Source organism: Electrophorus electricus, chromosome 14, assembly GCF_013358815.1.
Source record: "Electrophorus electricus isolate fEleEle1 chromosome 14, fEleEle1.pri, whole genome shotgun sequence".
Taxonomy (NCBI): domain Eukaryota; kingdom Metazoa; phylum Chordata; class Actinopteri; order Gymnotiformes; family Gymnotidae; genus Electrophorus; species Electrophorus electricus.
The window spans coordinates 12,417,413-12,435,000 of record NC_049548.1 but is presented as its reverse complement, the minus strand read 5'-3'; the positions used below and the strand labels follow the sequence as shown (position 1 = coordinate 12,435,000).

General features: G+C 46.5%; 1 protein-coding gene across 3 annotated transcripts in view; it reads right to left on the bottom strand.

Annotated features, from left to right (window-relative positions):
* The window catches only part of afap1 (actin filament associated protein 1), a 45,175-nt gene that overhangs the window by 18,758 nt on the left and 8,829 nt on the right, over window positions 1-17,588 (bottom strand). For 2 of the 3 annotated variants that reach the window (XM_027021534.2, XM_027021536.2), the window contains exons 1-3: window positions 12,469-12,851; window positions 6,583-6,711; window positions 5,263-5,345 (exon numbers count right to left, since the gene is read on the bottom strand). In XM_027021534.2, coding sequence (XP_026877335.2) covers window positions 5,263-5,345; window positions 6,583-6,711; window positions 12,469-12,502 — 246 coding nt within the window. In that variant the 5' untranslated portion in view covers window positions 12,503-12,851. Of the gene's footprint in view, window positions 1-5,262; window positions 5,346-6,582; window positions 6,712-12,468; window positions 12,852-17,588 lie in introns of those variants that run through there. The other variant, XM_027021535.2, reaches the window with a different exon arrangement.

The following is a 17,588-nucleotide window of genomic DNA, read 5'->3' as shown; positions in this document are numbered from 1 at the left end:
TTATGTAATGTCACAATGCTTTTTACCCAAACTTTTTTTTTTTACCATTTTAAAATAGCATTTTTAATGAGGCTTCATTATTTGTAATTATTATACTCATGTCCCAGTTTTATCAGCATTTGTATTTCAGTCAAGCACTACACATTAACCCATGGTAATGGTGCCGACGGCTATCAGCTGATAAGAGCGGGAAATGACCAGCTCATCCTCTCTCTCTCTATACATCCAACCGTCCATTAATCCATGCATCCATCCATCCATGCATGCATCCATCCATGCATCCATCCATCCATGCATGCATCCATCCATCGGCATCTGTCCTTCCTCAGTTTGTGTCAAACTTTCCACCAGTCTCACAGCTGCCTGTGGTTCCACGCTCACTTTCTCTGCTCTGTAACTACAACTTGTACTGTGGCTGGACACCAAAAACACCTCACATTTCCCCGCATTCTCTCTCCTCCTCAGCAAATCATTAAACTTTACAACTCGCTTAGACACGGACACACACACACACACACACACACACACACACACACTCTTAGGTTCACAGCCTCTAGCTTCAGAGGAAGCGCAAAGTAAAATGTGTGGGAGAATGGAGGGTGGAGCAGCAAGAGAGCTGGCAGAGGGAACCCACGCTCCCCCGCTGGGAGCCCCAGGCCATGTCCCAGGTGAAAGCGGTTCTCTCCGGCTCCGCTCTGCCTCTGTATGCTGGGAACTGTTGCTGTTGGCTGCCAGACACAGACCCAGAGTGCTCGTTTTCCTGCTAAAGTGCATTAGGTAAAATAACAGCAGAAATGAAGAGATAAGGTTCAGCGTGGGTGGGAGTGCGGAAGCAGGAGCAGGAGGGCTAAACAGCGCCTGGACTCACAATCCTGCCCCCGTCGTGCAGACAGGTGTAGCCTTCAGTGCTTTACAGACCGCAGACATGACTGCAGACAAAGTCATTCATTAATGACTAACCCTGCGCTTCTTTTATTTAGTTTACATTGCCCAAACAGTTTGTACACAACGCTTTAAATCAGTCCCACAGCTGAAACATCAGAATCCAGTTTGTGTGTGTGTGTGGTGTGTGTGTGCGTGTGTGTGTTTGCTGTGTTGAGTGCCCGGTGCACTGGGGTCAGGTTGAGGCTGAGGTAAATGAGCTCTTGATGAATGCCAGATGCCTTCACAGACAGCGGAGAACAGAGCTGGTAAAATGACCCATCTAGTGTGCATCCCAACCTTGGCCCAGATGTGTCCTTGGCTGGCCTCTCTAGTACTCACTCTTCACCACCTCCTATCTACCAGCGGTACCAGCAGAAGCTCATGCGCTTCAGTTCAGCTCACGTGAGCCGTTAGTGACAGCAGAGTTTTACAGTGCAGAGTATGAAGACACATACCAGGCCAATTCCGTTCTCACGAGGTGTGGCTCGTCACAGAATGGTAAGATTGTATGTCCTCAATGCCTCTTTCTTTAACAGGGCCTGGTAACAAGTGCATTTTCACACCACAGAAAATCTAAGACATTTCCAACTAGGAAATCTAAAATACTTCTAAGGTCAGACAAAGCCCTGCTTGTCAAATAGGCTCAATGACGACGTTCCGCCTGTTCCTGCAACCCCGGAAAAAAGCCCATTTTATCAGTTCCACACTGAGCTCAGTAGGACCATGACATCCCATCCAACCACAAACCAAGGTAGAAACAGAAGGCTGCCAGTTATGGCCTTGCTTCACTAGGGCATTTAAGCCTGGTGGGAATGGAGAACTCCAGGCCAGAATCCGGGAAAGGCAGCACCCTGCTGTAGCGGCATTCCGGACCCAAGGAGCCAGGAGTATTTTAGGCAAATTTCCACTTTAGGATTTTGGCTTGTGCTGCAATTCAATGTAATGCATGTCCACAGACAAAAACACCCACATATTCACCTAGACACACACACACACACACACACACTCGCTCGCACACACACACACACACACACACTTCTTCCAGCTCCTGACTCTCATTTTTATCATCTTCTTCATGGTATCTCTGTGTTCTTCTCATCATTCCCTTTCTTCTGCCCATGTTCTATTTTCATCAAAAATATATCCCACATTTGGAGCTCAAACAAGCAGAATGTGTGTGTGTGTGTATACATAGGTGTTAACACAAGCTCAGGCATCTGGCCCAGACCTATTGTACAGGGATTGTTCTAGTGTGTGAAGCCAGGAAAACACACTCACTCATGCAATCAATCATACGGTCTAGACCTGCAGGTTTCCTGCACACTACTGACATTGAACCTAAACTCACACATATACAAACACAACAGCACGGACGTAGCCACAACATGCTAATATTGCTCATGTTGCGTGTTCTCATGCTCTTATCTTTTGTCCGTGTGTGTGTATTAAGCATATGTCCATGCGTGTAATAGGTTCTCCACGCGTTCCAGAATCACTGGTTTTGGGATATAGAAGCCGCTGGCATCTCCAAGGTGACAGCCAAACTGCACCGTCGGGCATGAATCATAATCCATTTTCCTCCTTTTGTTCATGACACAATGAGGGATGAGGTCATCGCATTCCTGTGGTTCAGCCTCCCTTACGGGGAGGAGAGGGCCAGAGCCGGGCACAGTCCCCATGGCAACACGCCACGCGCAGATATGTGCTCAGATACAACATGCAGGACGAGAAGAAAAACAGCGGGACGCGCGGTGCCACATGTGAGCTGCAGACAGTCCTGCAAGCTGATGTTTGGAGAGAAACAGCTGGTCCATTCTGGCTGCTTACGTTCCATGTCTCAACGCAAAAGCATTACAGTCGCACAGTCACGGGAGAGGTGAACAGAGGGAATGAGGGGAGATGAACGGGACAGAGAAATAAAGGAGATCTTCTGAGACAGACCTGCTCTCCGGGGCTCTGGGTAAATACTTAGTGTGTGTTTGTCTCATTTGGAGTGCATTGTTCTTGTGTGTATGTGAGTGCAGATCTGGGGTAGGGAGGGGTGCAGAAGCCAGCGTCAACACAGATGGAAGTCATTAACATCTCAGCAGGGTCTGCTATAGCTGCTCCATAATCCTTTACACAATCTCACACACTCTCTCACACACACACACACACACACACACACACACACACACACACACACATTTAGAGATAGAAACAAGAGTGAATAGGAGAATGAAAGTAAGTGAGATAAGACCCTTCACTTCAGAACAGGGACTGTCAATGATGCATGACTCAAGTGTGGTATGGGTTAGTGGGGCATACATACACAAGTATGCATGCACACAGACAGACACACACACACACACACACACACACACACACACACACACACACACACACACACACACACACAAAACACTTGCAGGTAGACTCTTACAGTAAGAGACATGCATGATATATACAGTCATATATCATGTGATTTTAGAGACGTAAAAGATGGCAATCACTTCTTGGCTCAGTCGTTCGTGTTTGACTTTCTCTCACCCGTTCAGTTGGGTTAAGTGTGCTGCTGTTTCAATAAAACACAGAATCTTCAACAAAAGGGCTGAAGTTGCTTCAGCTAACTGAGAAGAAGAAGAACAGATCAGATATGTTACTCTGCAGCGTTCCCTCTCTGCTGCTTTCTGGACCTCGCTGACCGCTGGTCCGGCCTGTCCGGCCTGTCCCATCTGTCTAGTCAATCCTGCGGTCCTTGCTTTCCCCTATCTGAAGAGTGACTGCAGAACAATGGCAAGAAAGATCATCCCCCCATAAACAAGTGGAAGGCAGAGAGAAAGTTTGTAAAGAGCAATGATTCAGCGAACAGCACATCGACAGGAACTCAAACATTCCTCTCCTGGGGTCATTACAGTGTATGCACTACATAAGTTGCCAAACCTTCATGCAGCTCACAGCCACAGAGAGTTCATTTCAACACACACACACACACACACACACACACACACACACCAGACATGATTGTTGCCTTGTAGTGTGACGTCTGCTGTCCTGTCCATGCCCCTGCATCTCCACCCACACACTCTCTCTCTCTCTCTCTCTCTCTCTGTCTCTCTCTCTCTCTGGCTTTGACCACTCCACTCTTAAGGGCCAGAGAACGTTCTGGTCAAACACAAACACACAGACATACACAGAAACTGAAGCAGCAGCTTTTATCTTGGCAATGGCAGGCAGATGACAGGGAGTTTATAAACTTAGCTCATTCACACAGCACCAAACTGGAAGGCAGGAAGACACAGAGAAACAGACAGAGAGAGAAGTTAAACCGGGACATTTTAAATGAACATATAAAAATGCAAAGGACGTTTTTTTGCCTTTCTTGTCTGGCTGTCCAGACTTAGGAGGGTTTTTTTTTACAGAGATCAGACCCTGGACTGTAATGAATGGTTATTTCCATGTGGGGAAGAAAGAAAGAAAACTCTCCTCCATCTTTTCTCTGCTTCCCTTCTGCTCCACTTGATCCCTTACTCCCACCTTCCCCTTACAGAAATAGCAGCTGACACACTCAGGCATCAGGCACGGATGACTAAGATAAGCCGGCATGCTTCTCACTACATACAGTACTGTTAGTGCAAGTGTTGATTGTCAATTGGAGGGATTGTATTTTGGATATAATGTAAAGGAAACGTGTTCAGAGGAGTGGATATTTTGTGTGCGTGTTAGTTACAGACAAAGATGCCCATATGACTACTGCCAGATGGGAGACGTGTTGTGTCATAGTCATATTGAAACAAGGCCTACCGTGGCTTTCTCACACACTCACACACAAACACCAAGTACTTAGTTGCATGTGTGACAGTTTAGACCACACGAGGTTCATGTATGACTATGAGCTCATGTGGCAGAGAGGACAAACAAGTGTGAACACTTCCTGCTGCTGTTCTGCAGGGGCCATAAAATGGCCCCCCAGATGACAGCGTCATGGTGCTGGGTTACAGTCACGGCATGTTCACGTTACGGTCCCTCATCTGGCCTGGTCGAAACCATCACAGACGTGGAGATAAAGATCTAGGCTCCAACAGGGTGGAAAATAAATGCAGATCTGGAGTTTTTTCATAAAAAATAAATGAACTCAATTTCCTTTTATCTTCTTTTAGTGATCTTCACCTTCATGTGCCCACTCTACGAAGAGGATTTTGCCACAGAAGTCTGCATTCTAGCGACTACACTGAATTTTAGCTATTATAGTGCAGATATATTTTTCCTGTAGCTAAGCTTTTTGCTAAAGTTTCTTTCCCTTTAGAGTCAGGCATGTGGGGTCATGTGATGTGTATCTATGAGCACCTGCCATCTTACCAGCCATGGATGTGGGATCTCTGGGAGGGGCATCTGTGGAGGTGCTGGGAGGGAGCTCTGAAACTCCGCCTTACATGATGGCTCTGAAACCACAAAACCCAGAATGCAATGGGGCATTTAACTACATTAACCAAAAAGCATACAGAAGGAAGGATCTTTCACACATAACAGTCATGTTTTTTTTCTGATGAAAACGTTAGCATTTTTAAACTAAATTTAAACTAAATATGTATATTGTCACAGTCGATATGCTGTCAGTCCACCTAGACACTTAATTCGATGACTGGTATGATTTTCTGAAATGACACCACCAACAAAATCTCAGAAAGTTGATAGTTAATGCTTTAAAGCTCAAAATGTGCAATTTCAAACTACAAGGGAGTCATTTAATCATGTCTCACACACACACACACAAAATTATTATACTTAAGTTATTTAGGGTAGAAAAATATAACTTCAGTACAATTGAACTGAACTTTAATTATAGTTATTCTACTGGCCAGAGATGGCACTACGTTTTGGGGAAGAATTTCATGATGAAGTGTCAACCTGAAACTCCAGGAGGTCACAGCCAGGTAAGGAACTGGGAGAGGCATGTCTGGAGCTGGCTGGAGCACAGATGTGCATTCCCAAGATGTGAAAACAACATGGATAAACTACATGTAACCACTAGTACAACATGTAGAAAAGCTGAAGATATATGCAGCTTTCCCTGAAGCCTGAGCAACTTTGAAACAGACGTATTTTAAACGTTTACAGCCTTTGTTCTGTGTTCTTGATATTCATCCACTCTAGTTATCAAGCAAATAAATTTGTTAGCAGCGTAAGTGTACTGGGTGTCTGATGACATGCCATGAAACATGAGAAATACAGGAAATCAATACCAAAACTTGCGTGCGACTAACAACTGTGTTTGATAAACACAGGTTATAAGTGCAGGGTTAGGGTTCAGGTTATGGTTAGGAGTGCAATTTTGACAACATGAAGTATAGGATCAAATTGAGCTGCCAACACTGTTGAGGTAGGGCACAGTGTAGGTTTGATGGTGTAGGATATACCTGTGCTGGGGGGTGAGGTGAGGAGCACAGGGCAGACTGGGATTGGTTAGGCCAGTGTGGAGTGGGATCGGTTAGGCCAGTGTGGATCAGTTAGGCCAGTGTGGAGTGGGATCGGTTAGGCCAGTGTGGATCAGTTAGGCCAGTGTGGAGTGGGATCGGTTAGGCCAGTGTGGAGTGGGATCGGTTAGGCCAGTGTGGAGTGGGATCGGTTAGGCCAGTGTGGAGTGGGATCGGTTAGGTGGATCCAGGGCTTCGCTCTGACCTTTACCAGCCAGGACTCTGTGTAGGATGTTGGAGATCTGCAGTTTCTTCTCTCTCACTGCAGCACTCAGGTACTCTCTGTCCAACAGCTCCAGAAAGATACGGAGCTCTGACACCAGCTCCTCTATCGCTGCAGAAAACAGCACACACACATACACACACACACAAAACAAACATGATCAGAAAATAACAGAATAACACACAATACAGAAGCCATAGGTGGTATGAATCTATATTTATCCAATACTAAAAAAAATGACACCCTAAGCTGCCATCCAATCACACGCTCTTATTGTAGCTGTAGCTCTTGCTCTAGGCCAAAGCTTTGCTGAACATTTCACTAGGAGATGTTGGCAGCTCTCCTGCAGGCAACAAATTATGGGCATCTGTTGGCAAGGTACCTGAGGAATAGCAGAGCCCATCAAAAGTGAACTGCAGCCCTGAAATTCAGCGCTCCATAAAAGATCACTGCTACGAGGCCAGGTCAGCGCAAGCGCATAGCTGAGGCTTTACGTACGGCCCAGAGAGCTAGCGGCGGGAGGGTGCCGCCATAGCGACCGTTACTTGACGTAACACAGGGAACTGTGCTCGGAGATTAGGGTGTGCCATGAAATGATGTGTAACATGGCAAATTGAGTATGTCACAGTGGTGAAACACAGACGCTGAATGGCTTAAGGAATGTCAGGATCGTTTAAGTGTTGCAGCAAGACTGCGAAACTCTCAAGAGAGAAGAGGAGCTGGATCAGCTGCCATGTGAATTAACACGGGGCTTGCCGACGCCCTGCTGCTAAAGTTGGCATCAGGACTTCAGAACACCTCACCCTGTTTATCAAGATGACAAGTTTGCAAACTCAAGCCAGAGAACTTGAACTGGGCCTAGGCAGATGCATTCCAGATATCCACGCATCTGGGTTATCCAGTGCAAATTCATGCCAATTACTGATTACTTAAGATGACTGTGTTCCACAGCCCACACAATTTAATACAGAGAAGGTGCTAAATGTTGCAAAACAGTGCTAAATGTTGCAATTTTTGGTAAAACCTATGAACATTAATAATTATGTCATTTAAAAAAGCCCTTCATTAAACTTATAAATAACAGACATTGAAGCTTAGAAACTTAACAAAACTGCTGAACAATATCTCGCAGCATGCCCCCAAATCTGACAAAGCACAGGAACATGCAGCCACACATTTCAGAGTGAAGGGTTTAGACCCCTTGAGGGTACGCATATTGTGAGCCTGTGGTTTGACTACAGATTTTACAGCTTTACAACTGAACAACTTTCAGCTTTGGTGGCCAAACAACACAAAAGAAAACATGTTAAAAACCATCCGAGTGGACGGCTCAGCCTAGAAGAGGAACGCGGAAATTAGGACCACCTTCAAACTATGCTTGGGTGCAAACAAAGAGGAAAAAAAAAAGAGACAAGCATCCCTGCACAAACACTCCGATTCTGTCTTACACACACACTCCTGCCCACACACGCTCCCTTACCCCAACATAAAGTTTTGGGTCAACATGAACAAATGACGAAAGATCGTCTGCAGTGCTTCCAAAAACAGGCAGCGTGGCTTAGGGGTGGTAGTGGACAAACTGTGCTGGGTCCAAAAGCACAGAGACTAGTTTGCGCTGGAGGGTAGCGCGGGGAGGACGTTGGAGTAATAGTGACCAGATGAAAGGCTTTCAGTTAGCGTTGTTTACATAAACCTACCCACCTAACATACTACAAGACTGAGAATACTAAGGACGCTGACTGATCTGTCCATCCACCCCTGTACATGTGGAGAGGAATGACTTTTCAAACCAAATGTAATCCAGAGTCACTTTGAGATTTTAAGTCCAGAGACTAAACACCAAGTGTTGCTACATAGACAGGCACATGATTTCTGTTTCTACTTTCCAAGTTCAGCAACCCTGGGGATCTCCACAGTAAAAACACCACTGTGAGGCTGCCAGCATCTGCTGTGGTCGTGCATGATGTATGCATGTGTTAAAATGATTGTGTGTGTGTATGTGTGCGTATGTGTTGAGTGTGGCCACAGTTTAATACCACCCAGGCAGTTGAAGGTCAACAACCACCCTAATCTTCATCAGCACACATTATCATCTCATCAGAGATGGTGTGTGTGTGTGTGTGTGTGTGTGTGTGTGCGCGCGCACTCGTGCGTGCGTGTGTAGATCACAGGCTCTGCAATGTCAGAACAACCCTAGCTCAGTCAGATCTGTTCTCTGTAATGAGCTGTTCAGATCCATATGTCCTGGACTGATTTACAGTGCAGGGCATATGTAATCAGACATCTTTTCCTGTTTAACAACCCACGCCAGACTTCTGGAGAATAAGACTTCCCCCCACCAATTCCATCTCTCTCTTCTGGAGGAGTACCACTTCACCCTCAACCTCTCTCTCTCTCCCCTCCCTCACTCCCTTCTGCTTCTCTCATGCCCTCCCTATATTTAGCTACATTCAGTTTAAATACTGCTTCGAATGTAAAATTCCCCTCAGTTATCTAATGGCAGAGACACAGAGTGGCCGCGTCGAGCGTGTCTCTCTGTCCACACTGCGGTCCGCTGGCGGGACCGTGCTCGGGACTCTCTTTGACAGAGTGACGGCTGTTAGGGAAACAAGAGACCCAGCCCGTCTCCGAATTTCCTCAGACATGCGGGACCCCCCAAAGGACTCAGCCCCCGGCTATTTACAGGAATGCCACTGGTCTGCTAAAGGTTACAGCTTTGGTGGATGAATGGGTGGTGTGAAAGAGGAATATACACTTCATTTACAACATATGCCAGTAATTCACACGTTATCCTCCTAAATTAAATAATAATAATGCATTCTTCATGAAACCTCCAAAGTTGGTATGGTTTCAAATGTGCTTATTACACGTTGCATAACTCCTCAATCCATCTGTAGATTTAAGATGAATTTCAGAATCCAAAACCAGATTCTGGTTTTCTGGATTCTGAATTCTGCTCTGGTTTAGAAACCAGAGCAATGTGCTGGCAATCCTTTTTTCCCCCCTCTTTTTTCTTTTTGCCGAGAACCGACTTTGGAAATCTGGATTGCAGCATGAACTGGCATACTGTGCTGCCTGGCATCGCCATGGCTACCCCTGGCCACCACAAACCAGTACATTCCAGTCCAATGACACCCCTCATCTGAAAATACAGCCATTCACCTCATTTGTAACCATCCGACCCCCCCCCACCCCACCCCACCCCACCCCGCCCCGCCCCGCCCCACAAACACACATTCATTTCAACCTAATTTCTTGACATGGAAACAATATTGCATTATTCATGAACTGCTACTAAAGTGTCATACAGACCAAAGAGTTTACTGTATCCTACATCCTGTTTGTACACACACAGGACACATTCATGGCCACATCTAGCACCTGCATGAGTGTATCGGTGCCTGCGTGCATGTGTGCACACAAACGGGGCGGAGGGATGAAGAGCGTTTGGGTGTGCAGGAAACGACATCTCCGTGGGAGCATGGAAGATAAATGAGACAGTAAGAGTAAAGAGGGGTTAGACATCTCCAGCAGGCGTTCCATCCCTCCGTTAATGACGGACTACCGTGACGCCCAGATTTGCAGAGACGCATCAAACACCCCGCTGATCATCAAAGCAGAGCTTGAATGTCAGGACGTGTGCATCTGCCCAGCGGCTCCTGCTTAGACCGCTACTGCATGTACGTGTGTGTGATTACAGAGCACCAATGTGTGAACCTCACTGAGCGAGGGGCGGGGGCACCGTGGTTGGAGAATTCTTCTTCTCCAAGAATTCTTCTTCTTCATGGTGCCTCGGGAAGCCATCTGACCACTGCTGCTCTCTCCAGCTCGCACACACTACTCATGCAAAAATAAAAGGACTAGGTAGAATCGCTCGGTTTGTGTATGTGTGTGTGTGTGTGTGTGTGTGTGCATTAAGTCCAACAGTGTAATTGTTATTAAAAGACGTTGTCATGGTTTCTTCAGTCAGCACTAGGTACTGGACACTACTAAAGCTTGCTGAACTACATTGGCCCTCATCATTACCTTCTACACATCCCCCACATCTGAATCTGTTAGGAATAATTAAGACTAGTGCTTGGCAGGTGATCACCTACACCAGCAACACGCACGCACACACACAAACACACACATTTACTTTCAACAAGCATCAACAATCAGCCAAAACAGCAAATTATGTTTAAAATATTGAATCACTTCCTTTCATCTCCAGGGAATGTATTTTTTTAACTGCTACTTATGCATAGTGGACTGCCTGCCGACTTCATGAAGGATTACGTTATTAGATGCTATATATAAATAATAATCTCATCTTTCGGTACACTCCATTACACGTATATGAGCCCAAGGCTTTTTCTGGCCAGACAAAAGCTATAGCTGATAGTTCAGATTTCTGCATGTAGTTTAGACTACTGCTTCTACTGGAGTAGTTCTGCCAATATTACTTGATTACTTTCCTCTGAAGAGCAAACTTGAGAAATACTTACTGCCCAACAAAAGGTTTACAGCAGTGCAGGAGAGAGACACACACAGAAAGAGAGAGACAGACAGAGAACGAGAGAGAAAGAGATAGACGGAGTGGGGGGGCAGAACAGACATAGAAAGATGAAGCATTCTGTACCAAAGCCAAAAAGCTGACAGAGTGAATGACAGAGATGGAAGTGGGAGGCAAATGAAACATTGTCTGTTTTGTCATTCTTTTGATTTTATCCTGTCCTCCTTTTTGGGCCGGGCGTCATCACAAAGGTGAGAGTGTAAGCGGGGGTGAGGGGGGAGTCTATCGGGATCTTTCTGGCATAGGAAAGCTCTTAAAAAGCCATCACTGGGGGAACTCTGTCAAAAAGGGGAGTCCCTAAAACAAAGCCAAATGGCTTTAAGGAGCAGTGACCACATCACACACACACAGTTATAATGGAGTGCCAAGTAACACCATATCCAACTGCGCTGAATATGCAGAAAGCTGACATTTAAACACCAATAAACACATTAACCATATTTACTGCCGAACAAGAGCTCAATACAGTCCAGGAAACTTCTGTAGTTTTATCTTTATGAGAAAACGCCCCAATAACAATAAATATATCTTATTTCTACATCACATAATAAAATGGCTCTAGCTGGAGCTTTAAGCTGAGGCATTTGCATTATTGGCACGGTAAAAATTCAAACCAGTAGCCTAATCGACCAGTTCCAAATATGGCACCCTTTTTTATTATTTCAACAAATACAAGACATTAACATTCAGCCTGTGAGTGATGCCTGACCTCTGAGGACTGCAAACCAGGTACCTGCTATCACTTCAATCCCAAAAGCCCCCATGCCCAATGCCAGTGCGTCATATACAACCAACCACTGGGCCATCACACACAAAGGGGGTACACCCTGCAGCTGCCAGCCAATCCACCTATCAGATGCCAGACAGTCTAGCCATCAGCTGCCAGCCGATCCACCAATCAGCTACATCCTGTAGCCAACGCTTAGCTTCTTTAAGTGTGCCCTAATGGAAGGCAGTTGACGTGCGTGTGTGTGTGTGTGTGTGTGTGTGTGTGTGTGTGTGTGTGTGTGTGTGTGTGTGTGTGTGTGTGTGTGTGAGAGAGAGAGAAGGGTTTCACATATTTTTTTTCTGAAACCCTTAGAAAAACCTCACAATTTCATTACTGGGGTAAAAACACACATCTGTAGGTATCTGAATCAAGGAAAAGATTACTCTGAAGCAATATATGTGCTACCCAGCGCCCTTAGTCAAACTAGAACCATATGCTGCAAGTGCTTGAAGTTTCGCTGGCGCATTATAGGGAACCCTGGCCTTTGCTATATAACTGGATTCACTTTAATCCACTCGAGGGTTTGACGCCGGCCGATACTCACCCCTCGAGGCGAACAGAACAGGTTCGCTTCGCATTGTGAAGGCAAACGCATCCAGTCTCGACACAGGTCTGGAAAGCACTCCTGCGCCCTTACATCCGGTCCTCCCTGGAGCAGCGGGCGACGACAGAGCCACGTCCGTGTTCTCTCTCTCTCTCTCTCTCTCTCTCTCTCTCTCTCTCTCTCTCTCTCACTCTCTCTCTCTCTCTCCCCGTGCACGTTCAGGCCAACGCCAAACTCGGCCGACCGGCACCGTCTCCTAAAAGCTCCTCTTCCTCCTCCTTGCTGTCCTAAAACCTCGCGGATTCGTGCTTGCCTTGCGGCTGCGGTCTCTCGCAGTTCTAGCGAGCCGCCGACCGACCGACCCGTGCTTCTGTGGAGCGCAGAATGCGATCGGACTGGAGGGGAATCTCTCGCCCCCCACCTCCTCCCCTCCTCCCCTCCTCCCTTCATTATGCAGGCACTGCTCGACGGAAACTGAGACGTCTCCCTCCCCTTCTTCTCTCCGCCCTGGAACCAAGCGCCCTGCGCGTGTCTCTCTGTGTGTGTGTGTGTGTGTGTGTGTGGGGGGGGGGGGGGGGGGGGGGGGGGCGGACAGCACGCGTAGAGACGCGTACGTGTTTTTATGTTTCGCTCGTGTTTTACCATATACGTTTATGGAAACGATGGTTCATTCGTCACACATAAATGGCAGTTTTCGCCGTTCATGTGGAGGGAAGCGCGCTGGACGAGAAGCAGCGCACGCGGATACGGTGCTGGGTCACATTTACACTGAGAGAACAAAGAGGACACACGCACGTGTGGCAAGATGGCAAGGTTCACCATGAGTAGGACATAACATTCATATATATTCATATAACATTCATATATATATATATATATATATATATATATATATATATAACATTCATACTAAGGTGTAACTAAGGTGACAGCACAATGTTGCTACTGTAACCTAATGTTATGTTGATAATTATCAGTAGCACAGCCATAATAATTTTTTTTTGTAATATCGAGCCTCAAGTCCTGCTCAGCTATCACAGTAAAGGGCTTTTCACGTACAGTGCACATGCAGAATGTCTCATGGCCCAAAACTAAAACTGTGATTTTAATCAACCAAATCATTTTTACAACTCATTCCAAAAATGAATTCTTGTTATCAATAGAACTGCCTCAATTTGTGTTGGGTGTTCAGTTGATACATTTATGCTCTCTCCAGTTTTATTACACAACTTGCCTTCTCTCTTGGGAATGTGTGGAAAAATTGCTTGTTGCAGACAAAGGTCTAGGAAAAGCTTAATTTCACCATTGTTATGCATTACTGGACTCGAATGAAAATAACCATCACACAAAACCCTTTTCACCCCCATAACTGGGAAGATTCAATTAAGACACAAGGTCCAGATTGTCCACAACATGGGCTTTTATCGTCATGCGCTGACAGTCTGCAAAGAGCAGAAACAGTGGAAGAACAGATCCCACAGCTGAACTAAACCAAACGGTCAGGTTCTGTCCGTGTGGCAGAGAGGCCAGAGAGACAAGACAGCTCAGTCAAAGAGCACGTCTGTAGCACAGACAAACTCTTAGTACTGCATCTTTCTACCTGTGTCAATGGAAGAGGCATGTCATATATACACCCAGCAGAAAGTCATAGACATAGATCCAACCGTAGGAGACCGACACAAAGAATCTTAAAGCAGGAAAAGAGAAATGGAAAATGACCATGACAAGTACTGATAAACAGAGAGAGAGAGAGAGAGAGAGAGAGAGAATGTGTACAAGAGAGAGTGAGCGAGTGCACAGTCTCCACTTCTTTCAGCTGAGGTATTTCAGGCACGCCTTTCAAAACAAAGAGGAATTTAGAAACCCTTTCCAGTGCAAATCAGCCCTCACAGCACCTGCAAATTCTGGAAGACGGGTGGGGCTCCTGTTGAAGCAGAGAGGGCTGACCAGGCTGAGCTTTGTAGGCTACATCTCTGTCCATTACCAGTACTTCATCATCAAGGGGTTATTCGTTTTCACTGTACATTAGTTAATGAGGGTCAAGGGAAAACTAATGACAGATACACATATTTTTAAATGTATGTCCCACTGGGAAATCAGTGAGATATGTCCTAGATAATGCTCCTAAAACCATGTTGCCATGGAAATCTTCATTTGGGGAAAATTTGCCTCTGGAAGCAAATACTTTTTCTAGAATAAATTTCTGACAAATGAAAAAAAACACAGAAACCCTATAAGTGTTATGATCTTTGTTTTGCAAGCCCCTGAATTCATCATCTTATTTTGTTGTTGCATTGTGTGGCCATGGAGACAAGAGAGCAAATTCTCCAGGGATAGATAAGGTGTATGGGTTTGCATGCAGTCACGGCCTCGCAGCTTAATTCAGTGCGTTATATAATATGCCATAGCACATGATAACACCAGTCTTATGAATTAACTGGCACCGCCACCATGTAACAGTTCACAGTCATGGAGTTCTACTCATTGTCTCCTAAAGAACTCCTTAGACGTTCCGCAACACCAATGGCTATTTGGGGCACTCCTGAACTCTAAGACGCCAGTATCCGATGCATCATCACAAACCTACAAGCAGCTCAAACATCAAAGTCAGCATTCCTTATTATGATGCCCATCAAATACATACTTACACAATCAAATCTGTTCAGCCCTTAGTTGGTTTGAGGCCAGCTGTAGGATTAGGTGCGGAAAGTGGACTAGAATCTGTTCAGAATTTCAGAATATGCACAGAGGCTGCTGTTCGAAAACTCAAGGCTGTGAGGTCCTGTGCACCCATTCTAGATCAGTCTAGATCACAGACACAGCATTAGAAACATGTTTGTGTATTAAAGCAGCTGGAGCAGGGAAAGCTCTTTATATGAGACTTGTATGTGCATGGTAGTATACACATACTGTTGTGTTTGTTATTACTTGGAATGCTGAGAACACTTCTGGACTATGTCTCATGAGTGGTCCTGCATTTTCTGAAAGAGGCCAGTGGTTCTTAATCAGATGACTGCATGCATTGCAGACTACACTGATAGCTCTTCTCCACATGTGGTGAATTTAGACACAACACCCACACCCACACCAACACCCACACACCCACACACACACACACACACACACACACTGACCTTACATGGCCAGCATACATCATAATGGAAACCTCAGAATGTGGAACAGAGCTGTTAACAAGAACCATGCTCCACTCGTAGCTCAGATCTGGTGAGCTCATGGCAATTACCTCCACCACCATCTTCATCATCATCACAAGACTCCTAGGTTATGTCTTCATAGCTCATTTCATAAGGAAACAAGTTTTATCATATACATTACAGAATTTATAACACAGTTTGTTCAGTAATATACAGTCCACTAGATATACTGGATATTTACTTACAAACAGCATATAAGAGGTGAGAGCACAATCCAATCAGAGGAGTTTCCAGGATCCACGACTAAGGTTACAAAATCTGACCCCGGCAAGCAGGGGGCGGGAGTAGATATGGGAGAGGAGCTGCTATATGGAGGTCTGCTTCCCAGGCTGAGGAGCACAGCCTGCCCCTGGGAGGAGGTGAGAGAGAAAGTGAGGAGCACGCATAACTAGGTCAGCACTGTAGTGCGCTTGGCACGGTTCTGACACATGCTCTCCTCCCAGGTACACACGCGGGCTATCGGGCTATGTTCAAGTCAGGCTGCTTTGATTGGATAGGGCAGGTAAGACAGGGGATCCAGGACTCTTTGAGCACACACACCACATGCACCTCAATGATGTACGGCAAAAAACAACTTGGCATTGCAAATAGGCTTAAGTGGTTAGGCAAAGTTTTTCTCTGAACATTTCTCTCTCACACCAAGGACTCATGTATAGTCAAGTATAGTTAGGCCAATTTATCAATGAAGAAAGTACACTGAAAACACCTGCAAATACAATTGTTAAGATCATTCTTAAGGAGTCACATACCTGCAAACTTAACACACTTAAAAGGCTGACATGGCGGACAGTGAAACTGAAATATGTGGTGGTATGACAACTTCCTCTGCTGCTGGTTTATAATCATGGCGCATCAGAGCAGCTGCTGTCTTTATCTTCATCTCTCTTCCCCTTCCTTCCTGTTCCTATCTACCCACCTACCCACGCATCCACATTACTCCATCCGTCTCCACCTTCGCGTCACGCTGTGGGCCCCACATGTCCACACCCAGAGACAGACACAGATGCCGTCCACAGGCCAAACCAGCACCAGCTGGTCACAGCCAATCAGTTCCAGCAGACAGACGGTCAGCAAGGAGGACAGCCCACAAGGATAACCACACACACACACAGCCCTGCTCCACCATCTGGCCAGTCGGGATCTGTGGCCCCTTGGCTCGTTACGGCTGCAGTCAGCTGGGAGCCCCAAAGGGGGCAGGGCAAAGGGAAGGCGTGGTGGCTGAGGGAAGGGGAGACTGAGGGGAGACTGATGGGAATGGGAGACTCGGGGAGAACGAGGGGAGACTAAGGGGAGACTGATGGGAATGGGAGACTCAGGGAGACTGAGGGGAGACTGATGGGAATGGGAGACTGAGGGGAGACTGATGGGAATGGGAGACTCAGGGAGACTGAGGGGAGACTGATGGGAATGGGAGACTGAGGGGAGACTGATGGGAATGGGAGACTCGGGGAGACTAAGAGGAGACTGATGGGAATGGGAGACTCGGGGAGACTGAGGGGAGACTGATGGGAATGGGAGACTCGGGGAGACTGAGGGGAGACTGATGGGAATGGGAGACTCAGGGAGACTGAGGGGAGACTGATGGGAATGGGAGACTCGAGGAGACTTGAGGGGAATGGGAGACTGAGGGGAGACTGATGGGAATGGGAGACTCAGGGAGACTGAGGGGAGACTGATGGGAATGGGAGACTGAGGGGAGACTGATGGGAATGGGAGACTCAGGGAGACTGAGGGGAGACTGAGAGGAGACTGATGGGAATGGGAGACTGAGGGGAGACTGATGGGAATGGGAGACTCGAGGAGACTGAGGGGAGACTGATAGGAATGGGAGACTCGGGGAGACTGATGGGAATGGGAGACTCGGGGAGACTGAGGGGAATGGGAGACTCGGGGAGACTGAGGGGA